Source organism: Seriola aureovittata, chromosome 14, assembly GCF_021018895.1.
Source record: "Seriola aureovittata isolate HTS-2021-v1 ecotype China chromosome 14, ASM2101889v1, whole genome shotgun sequence".
Lineage (NCBI taxonomy): Eukaryota > Metazoa > Chordata > Actinopteri > Carangiformes > Carangidae > Seriola > Seriola aureovittata.
In genome coordinates, this window is record NC_079377.1 from 19,307,501 (window position 1) to 19,318,447 (window position 10,947).

Consider the following 10,947-nt stretch of genomic DNA (forward strand, 5'->3'; position numbering starts at 1 on the left):
GTTTTGCTCTTTCAAAAAAAAAGTCACTGGGGGATGGAAGGTGAGCATCATATGTAAAGCTTGGGGCAATGCATCTGATATGCACCCATTATATTTATTTCTCCCTCCGTGTCTCCAAATCAACCCATCTACCTGGAAGAGTGAACACATGGCCTCCTCCGGCGCTGCTGCTCCGTGTCATATTGCTGCAGCTCTTTAACGCGGGGGACCAGGCGACTGTGCGCTTAAACTGATGGTGAAAGAGACGACACGAGAAAATGCGTTTTTGATATGGAGTTACTAGCACGAGGAAAGAGCCTGTATGAGTGATAAAATGATTTTTAGAAACATATCAAGGATGTGAAAACCAAACTGTTTTTCTGTCGCTACCATCAGCAGGTGACAAAGTGCCAACAACCGCGAATATGTAGCTTAGTGTTGGCCACTTTGTCACCTGCTGGCTGCTGCTGGATGTAGATTTTTATAAGCGATGGTAAATCCCATTATCGTGTGCAAACATATTGTGTAACAAGCATACCACTCCTCATACTAAAAGGTCCTGTCAGTACAAGAGACAATAAAATCCAGGTTCTACAAAATAAAATAAGGGAGGGAGGGGACGTTTTATTTCCCAGATCAGAAGATGAGACTTGGCTTGGACTATATTCTGTCAGACATTTCTACGTCAAAGAGGAGAGTACAGGCTTCAACAAACATGTAAATGACCTCATGAAGGCAGATAGAGTGATAGTCTATAACTTCAGATGAGCCATAAGGTGCATGAGGGCGCATCAAGTCATTCATAACTGGAGCCAAGATAAAATTAAATAATGAATCTTTTTTGAATTTACTTTTTAATCTCTCCCAAAATTTGGTGGAAGCCACCTGTTTCGGGAATGTTGACCGGCGGGGAGGGAGAGACTAGACCAGCCTAATTGATTTTTAAGTGGTGTCTCTGTGGGTTAGAAGAGTAAGAGGGGAGTCCACTTCAGGGATCCGCCAAACTCCTCCAGTTTGTACCTGAATTGAGGGGCATTGATGTGTTGCTGATGCGGCTCAACAAGCCACACTGGGGGCCAGATGAGGGGTGGACGGAGGGGCCAGAGCCCGAGCTGTGCACGGTGCTCTGCTGGGGGATGGGGGGTGATTATAAGTGAACTTACTTCTGCAGAGGCAATAAGCTGACATGTCAAGCCTAATTCACCAAACAATAGAAGACATGTCAGGTTTGTGATACGGACACGCAAACACAACCTCTCTCCTGCTCCTCTGTCCTGTGTCTCATCACACTATAGTGATGATTAGACACCACTCTTTCAAAACGTTGTCAATTTCAACACATTGACTGTGTAGTCTGAGGGCTACGATGTGTTCATTCACAACGCTGTATAATCAGGTGTTATTGTGCTATTAATAAGGTAAAACGAGGCTTTGGTGGCTAACGTCACATTTTCATAAAAAGTAGGTTATATGCACCACACACCTTCATTAGACACACACGTTCAATCACTCTCTCTCTCTCTGCCACACACACACACACACACACACACACACACACACACACACACACACCACACACACACACACACACACTGAGGCATGCATGCATGCATCATGGAGCCCGGACCTGCAGAGAAAAAGCAACTCTCTCTGAGTGAGCGGAAGAAAAGGGGGAGAGGGATGGCGGCTTGCAGCTCCACTCTTCCAGGGTCTCACACACAAGATCCGGGCGCACGGCTCCATTGAGTACGAGGAGGCTTTTGCATGAAGGTTCATTAGAAGTAACGAGTTGACACAAGGTAAATCTTAATGTTGAGGCGCCTTTCTCTACCGGCCCGGGGAGGAGCCCTCATTAACTGTCGCTAACAACCCGTGTAAATACACTGATTGGACAGCTCCGATACAAGCTCCCAGCCCTGCCAGGAAGTCCCCCTAATGAGACCACACAATAAAAACAATAAAAGAAAGGAGAGAGAGAGAGGGACAGAGGGAGAGGGAGAGAGAGAGGGAGAGAGAGATATAGCTATTAAAAACTTTTGCACAGGTTATTATGACAACACTTTCATAAAAATTGAGCATTTCTTCAATCGTCGCATTTTTTTCTATTTCTTTCATTTCAAATGAACGCACTGTTGTGTTTAGTGTGTGCCTGTGCGCGGAGGAGTGACCTATTGCACCTGCGACTGCAAGAACTAAGTTGGCAACTGTTTACAGTTTTAAGGTGCAGTAACCGACTTAATTGTTTTGGCGCTTGGGGTCATTCAATCACATTCAAAATGACATGCGCAATTTTAGTCTAGAAAAGGTTCGAAAAGGAAAAATAAAACAACACTGCCACAGCAGCAGGGAATAGGCTTTATCTGAGAGCAGGAGAGAATACACTGCAAAAAATATCCAAACACTTCAACCTTAATTCTACCGTATTTTCCCCCAAACGCGCTGAAATGCTGCCTGTGGCAAAACCGTGATTCCACTAATTTTACGCTCTGCAGGTGTTTTGCAGTGACAAGTGTTAGCATCTAAAAACAAAATAAAATATGTTTAGTAGCTATTTCTCCATTGCAATTAAAAACTGAGCTGGTTCTAAATTGTTGTGAAAAAGTTGTAATGAAAACAGATGAAATCATCCCATCCTGTTGCCAGGGGGTCTCACATTTTGTCCGCAAGAAACGCGTATTTTAAAAACTCAGTGCAGCATTAAATGACTTGTTTAGATTGATACTTTTTACAGTGTAGACATGTAGAGTCTCCGTACCCTGGCATGGCCAGCATGGGACGGAGGGGATTGTGCGCCCCGTCCCGACAGCATCACACATCTGCTCTGCAAAGGCACAGATCTCCCGGTGATCGGTGAATAAAAATGGAAAATGCTCCAAATTAAAAACTTGACTTTTGCAATCTTGGAAAAAATCAAATTACCTTCTTGATCAAACAGAAAATGCCTGACAGGCATTTCAGTCTTCATTTCATTTTTTTAAAGAGTGGGGAAAAAAATTGTAGTTTAGCGAACATCACAGGCAAGATCGTAGATGGAAACGGGTCTGCTTAGGCAGAACTTACAGGAGCAGCGGTTGGATTTCCGTCTTGATCTTGGACAAATTGACCAGTGAAATAGCAGTGAACCAGTGTCAGGTCCAGTCTCAAGCTCGAATGGTGACAGTCCGTGGACTGGACTCTGCTCACAGCTCTGCAGGGGACGAAGAAGAGCAAGAGGGAAAAACGAAAAGGTAACCTCTGGTATGCTTGTTAAAAAAAAAACACCAGTGAGTTCTCACATCATTAAAGTAAAATTCTGTTGATTTCTTGGCATGTGGATGATAATTAAAAGTTATCATACGTGAAAAAAAAAAATACAAGAGTGCACGTTTACATTCATTTAAAACTATAAACAGGCAGTTCAGTTTAAAAGGAATTAAAGAAAACGGAAACCGTGTTTTTTTTGGTACGTACCCATCGTTTCTCCAAAGTCGCGTCCTGTGCATTGTTGCGGTGAATCCAGGATGGAGCAGCAGGCACATGAGTCTCTCCTGTGTTTGCCAGGGAGGGGTGTGCTGCCTTTTCTGGCCAGCCTCTGCCAAACCGGGGTCAACGAGGGAGCAAAAAATAAAACAAGACCCTTTCTTTTGTGCCTTCTTTCTCTTTCCCTCTTACCTTTTACAGTCAACACCTTTTTCTTTCTTTCTCTCATCCGGTCCTCTTCTCCCTCTCTCACTCCCGTACATGACGTAACATCAGCTTTGTTTATTTGCTCCCCTTATTGGAACAGACTGATAATGAAAATAACTTACTAATTGGCAATTAACCAGCATGGCAACAACTTAGATTCAGTGCGTGCTGCAAGACCTGCTTGAGCCAGAGAATAGCAGCATTTATTTAAAGGAAAAAACGAACTTTATTTATAGAAAACTTCTGTAAACAAAGTTTGACTGAGTGTTTTACAGTCAATAAATAAGGTCACACAGGAAGAGAGATGTGGGTGCAGAGTAGACGGCAGGCGTGTCTGTCTGCTTGACCAACATATCCCCAGTGTTTCAGCGCACAAAATGTTGTTTGTGTTGTCGTGTCTGGAGGTTTAGGCTGTAAGTAAACGGAGAAGACGCTAAATGCTCGATGTGCATTCAGAGCTCTCGTCCCCCGCTGCTCGGAACATTCAGCAAGCCCTCGGATAAACACACAATTACGGCAGGTGAATAAACTTGTTTGGGGGGTGTTAATTACATGCTTAACGTAAACAAAAGCCATGTAAAAGAATGTGAATTACCAGTGGCTTTTTCCCCCTCAATCCCCATTCAGGTTTTACATTTCATCCTCTAGTCTCTTCTAGGAGTGATTTCCGAATTGCCTGCGAGGGCTACTCCCAAACAAGTCTCCTCCAAAACATAATGCTGGATAATACCTGCAGCCTTGGCTTGAATGGTGATCACCTAAATTGGTGCACCAGGAACCCAGTCAGGTGGGGGGGGGGGGGGGGGGGCTGCTAAACCTAATGTTGGGGTTGTGCCTGCATGCATGTGTGCGCGCGCGTGTGTGAGAGAGAGAGACACATACATAAGGGGTGGAGGGGTGGGGGTGAGTTGGGGGGGGGGGGGGGGCGCTTCAGCTAGGAGGTTAGTTTTAACACCAGCATGAAAATACCAGCCTTTACTTCCAGTCCACGGAGCTTTCCAACGGGACCAATTCAAGTGCCACTTGGAATTAGTTCTCCTGAGGTTCGTATAGCAGCGCGTTGGGCAGGTTTGATCCCATATACTACCCTACCCCCCTCACACCGTCGCACAAACACGCGCGCACACAATCCCCAAAGACGCGCACAAAACCCGACGCCTGACCCTGCAACAAGATCATCACCACCCCTGCTCTGTATCACACACACCTGCAGACACAGACACTTCCACAACACGCCTGCACGCACGTACATGCACGAATTTAAGTACCCTCTTTTGCCCAAAACACCGCTGCGTAAAAGCGCGTAAATATGCGTAATTGCATGATCGCCCCAGTTGTTGTTAAAAGTATGTCTGATAAGGTTAACTGCATGATGAACATAAACAGGTAGCTATACATGCATGTCATGCTGGTCTACTCACTGTCCCTCCAAGCTTGGAGTCGGTGGTCTATCTGGCCAGCCCCGGAGAATGTGCAAATCTGAGAGAGGGAAGGAAAAGTTTTGAATTCCTGAATGATTTTGTAGAAAGGCGGCTTAGGATCATTATGTCAGCTTTATTGAGGGCGGATTAAGCGGAGTCTAGATGCTACGCCTTGTACACGGCCCTTTCACAATGTGAGCACTGTTCGTGTTAGAGTGAACTCACACTATTTTAACACCCTATAAGCCCTGTCTAAATATGAAGCCGTTTTAGCCATAAACATGAAAATCACACCGCCGTGGCTACCGCTATAAGCCGAATCCTGTGACTGGATGTGGACACTGATCATGTCCTTACCACCAGATCAAATACATGAGAACTGCTTTTATGTCCCCAAGAAGCTTTCATGTTACCATTTGATTGTAATTCCAATACTAATGGCATTAATTAGAGGGCTGGACCGTCAAAAAACCCTGATAAACTGGTGGCATTAACGGGCGATGCCGTTGGCAAATTAGCTGTCCAAGTAAAACACCATGACCTTTGTTTAATCAACACAACGCTGCGCATCGATATTCATTTGAAACAATAAATTTTGTTGGTTGGAGAGGAAGCAGCGGGCAGGGGGCCAGGGCTGCGCCCAGCGTCCCAGAGGCAAGGCCGGGGACAGCAGGAGGGGGAGCGGCATCACACTGCGGTCTACACCCGGACCAGCACCCACCCAACACAAAGTGACCACACACACCAGCGAGCCCGAGCAGAGTCCTGCTCACACCATGTCATAAAATTGCGAAAATGCAATTTTTTTTAAATCATCGGCAAATCCAGGCAGAAGCCAAAATATTATAGAACTGTGACATAATTTCATCTTTTAGAAAACAAGAAAATGGAAAGTGATAACATATATGAAAAGGAGAAACGCGGAAGACCCTAACGCCTTCCTTTCCTTCGCAAAAAAAGAAAAAACTGAATGGACAGATAAAAAAGATTTTAAAAAAGTAGCTGGGCTACTAGAGGAAAAACTATAGGAAAATAATGTGCAAATTGACCCGCTTCTATTCAAAACGTGTATTCCCGAGTTGCAGTCATTGGTTGTCCATTTGTCACCCATTTAAAGCTCCCTCTGCCTCCCTCCCTCCCTTCCCGTCTCTGCTAAGCATCTCCAGTCTACATATCTTCTTTAGCTTTAACGAGCCTCGTTAAGATCGCAATAATATTCCACCCTCTAATTGCTCATTCCATTCAGCAGATAGGCGAGCATTGGCTTGTGCCTGATGCGCGCGGTGCGGTGGGAGGGTTGCTGTGGAGATCGGAGACTCTGATAACCCCCCGTGCGTGCTGCACAAGTGGTGAAAGCCTCGCGCTACGTACTGGCTAATGATTGGCACGCTTGACAGTGATTGGCAGGGCTGCCATGACAACGCTACAACGACACCAAGAAGACCAATAGAAAAGGGAAACAAAATGTTTCAATGCTACACTCAACGGCGGATTTAGGGGGGAGATATTATGAGGCTGGTGTCATTAGGCGATAGCCATTGAAACATTCAATCTTTTTTACTTGCCGTATTTTTTCGGTTTTTCCTTTTTCTCGATAATTTTCTTTCTCTCTCAGGTCATTTCCATGGTTTTCAGATCCCCTTTAGAGCTTTATCCCTCCCATTTCTTCCTGCCAAACTTCGCTGATCGCCCTCTGCTCCTGGCGAACAGCGCTCCCACCACCAGGTCTCCAGAAGACTTGTCCATGTTTCAGCTACCGACCCTCAACTTCTCCCCGGAGCAGGTGGCGAGCGTCTGCGAGACGCTGGAGGAGACCGGGGACATCGAACGGCTGGGCCGCTTCCTCTGGTCCCTGCCTGTGGCTCCGGGAGCGTGCGAGGCGATCAACAAGCACGAGTCCATCCTGCGCGCCCGGGCCGTGGTGGCGTTCCACACGGGGAATTTCAGAGACCTCTACCACATCCTGGAGAACCACAAGTTCACCAAGGACTCACACGGCAAACTGCAAGCCATGTGGCTGGAAGCACACTACCAGGAGGCCGAGAAGCTCCGCGGTCGTCCCCTCGGACCGGTCGATAAGTACCGGGTGCGGAAGAAGTTTCCGCTGCCTCGGACCATCTGGGACGGCGAGCAGAAGACGCACTGTTTCAAAGAGCGGACACGGAGCCTGCTGAGGGAGTGGTACCTTCAGGACCCATATCCAAACCCCAGCAAGAAAAGGGAACTGGCTCAAGCCACTGGACTCACTCCTACACAGGTCGGAAACTGGTTTAAAAACCGGAGGCAACGAGACAGAGCCGCGGCAGCCAAAAACAGGTTGGTGATTTTTGGCCTTCCTGTCAAAACACAAGAATGTGCGAAAGTTTGTCTAAATGCATAAATTGAAAAGAAAAATAGCAGCTTTGATAAAACATGTAGTTGTGCTTACGGACAGAGGCTGTGTCGGAGAGAGACGAGTCTGTCTGGCAGGGGGAGGGAGCAGGCTGCGGCGACATTTTTGTTATGAAGTCAAATCAGAATAAACATCGAAAACATCATTTACACTGCTGTAGATATCAGAAAGTAGCTTTTGAAAATTATTAAAGACGTTTTTCTGCATTTAGAAGGCCTTCTAAAACATTTCCGGCAGATATGTAATTCAACTTGGCAGGTATTTTGCACAGAATAGTGAATTATCGGCTAGAAAAAAAACACCCAGTACTGAACTCAAGTTTGATGTTCCAATAACCCTAAATTATACCGAGTAATAAAATGATAATAATATAAATCATAAACTACATCGCTGTTATACTACAGAGGCGATTGCGCAGTGTTCTTTTTTTATAAAGAGACAGCTTGTTTATCTTTTCCGTAAGAGTGAAAGTGCTGTAATAATGGTCAAAGTGTGGTAAAAGTACACGTATAAACATTACTGGACTTCACTTATTCATAGTATTACTACTATTTTGATGATAATAGTGTGAAAAGCCTAATCATTTATTTTTAATCATTAAAAGGTATAAAATAAACAGTACTGAATTAGTCTTAATATCTATTTAACCTAAAGTTAAATCATTTTATTAGGGCCTTTAAATCATTTTCAAATTGTTCTGTTTTGCACATAATTTAAATAATATTGTGATTGTCACCAAAGCTATGTGTTGATTTATTTAAGCTACACATCTTATAATAGCCACATGTATCATGTGCTGTGGTGCATTTATCATTTTAACATCACATGGTACTTAGCATTGTTGAAAAAGATGATCTCAAAGGATAATAGAGATATTATTGATATTACTTGACTAAAATGAGCATGGGTATTAAAAACCATTTGCAGATATAGGCTGTATTCATAACATTAAGTGTGGTATCATTCCATTGAAATGCTATAATTGATTAGAAAATACCTCGCAGAGTATTAAGCCATATGAACACTATTCTAATCTTTTTGCTAAATGAAGAGATATATTTCCAGACTGACATTTATACGGCCGTGGTTGAGTTATTATCATGAGTGGATTGGAGATAAACATTTAGGATGATTGGAGTAACCTGGAACTCGACGTCACTCATTCATACACTTCCATCAGGCTGAAATACAACTGTGCTAAGGAACCACGGTATTCTGCAATTCTACAAAGGCTTATATATTTTATTTGAATAAATAATAATAATTTGGTTATGAGAGTGCAGAGTCACGGGGCTTTATGGGATAAATAAAACTGTGCAGAAATGATGAAAAATAATAAATGAAGAGCTGCTGCACGTTAAAGCAGAGTCCAAACCAAAATAGCTCCAGACTTTTGCTGCCATCAAACTGCTTTTAGAAAAATACACCAAGTTGGATTTAAAGCTGATTTTTTCTGTTGTGGTATGATACGTAATTTAAATGCTGGATCGCTGACTTGCGCGTTGATCAGTCTTACTTTTGTAGTAAAAACAAAACAAAACAAAACAAAAAAACCCATTACATTTCTTCCAACATTTGGTAGTCTAAATAGTGCTGTGTTTTGTCCCCTGAAAGCTGGCTATTTGATAAAAGCATGCATGCATGGCTGGGGCCGGCAGGGGGAAAGAAAAGGCGAGTTTGAACCCCTATTTTGCAGGAGGAGGAGGGGAAGGGGGACATTCTCAGGTCTAATTGCCATTTCTCTCAATTTTTTTTCTTCTTTTTTTTCCTCCCCTCCTCGCTTCTTTTCTTCTCCAGGCTCCAGCACCAAGCAATAGGACCGACCGGTATGAGGTCCCTCTCAGAGGCCGGCCTCACCCCTCACAGCTCGGCAGAGTCGCCTTCAACCGCGGCCAGTCCCACCACCAGCGTTTCCAGTATGACAGAGAGAGTTGATACTGGGACGTCCATCCTGTCCGTCACATCCAGTGACTCGGAGTGCGATGTATGATACGGAGAAAAAAAACACACACAAAAACAAACAAAAAGAGAAATATTTACAGGGAAAATGGACCTGAGAGGAAGAAAAAAAGACTTATGAAATATCGCGGATGAAAAAAGGACCGATTGATATAAATATTAAAATAAAAAAAAGAGATAAAAGCACGTCGTTTTTTTTTTTTTTATTAAAAAGCGCTTTCAAAAGGACCCACGCCTCCCCCTCCTCTTCATACCCCCACACCACCACCACCACTACTACTAGACTACTTGCATGATGTTTTTTTTTATTTTGTAATCAGGGAAAATAACCTGAACGCAAGATTTTCCATCAGGAACATCGATCAGAGGGAATAAAAACAGATCGTCTTGGTGTCTTCGTCGCTTTTTTTCCCATCTCCGTTTTTAGTCCAAGTGATGATGATGATGATGATGATGATGATGATGATGATGATGATGATGACGGTGAAGCAGCCGCCATGCAGACAAGATGCAATCCTGTTTTTACTTTGTGTTCATCAGACAATCATTTTAAGTCGTAAGCACCTTTTTTAATACACTTCTGTCACTGCCTGTGTGGGGTACATGGTCAAAAAATGTCGAACGGAATCGTTTATGACTGTATCAGATTTTTATTTTTATTTTCAAAATTTTATATTGAATTATGTATATCTCAAATAATGCGATCATTCTCCCGGTCTGTATTATACGTGTAGAAATATGCTTGTACATAATTATTGCTCTCCCCCGTCTCATCCTCTTTTCTATCCCTTCCTCACTTTTCTTGACTTGGTGTTCCTACATAAAATATTTGTCAAAACTTACAACTGAAGTGCTCTAGGCGTTTTTGTTATTTTTGGTTGTTTTTTTGGGGGGGTTGTTGATAATGACATATGTTACCAGTCACATTTAAAATATATATATATGAAAAGTGGAAGAGCTTAAAACTATATTTATTCAAGTGTACAGGCTGCCCCCATCCTTTCCTCTTCTGCCGCCCCAGGGTCGCTCAAAGCGCTTATTTACATTAGTCCATTCAATGTTTCTGTCTGGCGTGGTTATTATGTTAACGCGCCATACATTTCTAAATCGAATACAGTATTCAATTTGCTATACCTCTTTGCATGATGTCTGTTCCTCCATCCGATTACGGATAAGGACATTGATAAGTGGCTAAACACATGTTCATATTGGGTCATTATTGGATTGTGGAAGCATTAATGCTCATCATGGCTTATGGCATAGGTTGTGTAGTCAGAGGGCTGAACTCACCTAAAATGAGTTTAGTTTTATTTCCCGGGTTTAAAAGACTTCATTACAGTGAGGTAAATTGTTTGGTCTTTTAAAGTAGCAAAACGCAATTGAATTCAAATATTTTAGCCTTGGTTTTATTCTCCAGAAGAAGTTATACTTAAGCTTTTCCTTGTTTTGTCGTTACACCCGTGTTCAACCCATGTGATCTAGGTAAAATCAGCCTATATGACTGCCTCAGTATCCTACACAAATTCTGGC

At 43.3% G+C, this 10,947-nt stretch overlaps 1 protein-coding gene and 1 long non-coding RNA gene across 4 annotated transcripts in view; one reads left to right on the plus strand and one right to left on the minus strand.

Moving 5' to 3' along the window:
* Positions 1-4,420, minus strand: part of LOC130181255 (uncharacterized) — a 14,827-nt gene extending 10,407 nt beyond the window's left edge. The window contains exons 1-4 of one of the 3 annotated variants that reach the window (XR_008829547.1): positions 3,430-4,414; positions 3,040-3,166; positions 1,607-1,911; positions 1-229 (exon numbers count right to left, since the gene is read on the minus strand). The exon at positions 1-229 is cut by the window's left edge and continues 10,407 nt beyond it. This is a non-coding gene — a long non-coding RNA (uncharacterized LOC130181255). Of the gene's footprint in view, positions 1,912-2,734; positions 3,167-3,429 lie in introns of all 3 variants that reach the window. The other 2 variants (XR_008829546.1, XR_008829545.1) reach the window with 2 other exon arrangements.
* Positions 4,421-6,428: 2,008 nt separating this feature from the next.
* six3a (SIX homeobox 3a) lies at positions 6,429-10,262 on the plus strand. Its single transcript, XM_056394519.1, has 2 exons — positions 6,429-7,382; positions 9,256-10,262. The coding sequence occupies exons 1-2, from the start codon at positions 6,691-6,693 to the stop codon at positions 9,446-9,448; spliced, it is 885 nt and encodes a 294-aa protein (XP_056250494.1). The 5' UTR covers positions 6,429-6,690; the 3' UTR covers positions 9,449-10,262.
* Positions 10,263-10,947: the final 685 nt, after the last annotated feature.

What these genes read in the sequence shown, in the direction of transcription:
- six3a (XM_056394519.1), top strand. Translation starts at nt 6,691, where the DNA reads ATGGTTTTCAGATCCCCTTTAGAGCTTTATCCCTCCCATTTCTTCCTG. An exon ending in GCCGCGGCAGCCAAAAACAG is followed by an intron (nt 7,383 to 9,255) that starts GTTGGTGATTTT and finishes TTTCTTCTCCAG; the next exon opens with GCTCCAGCACCAAGCAATAG.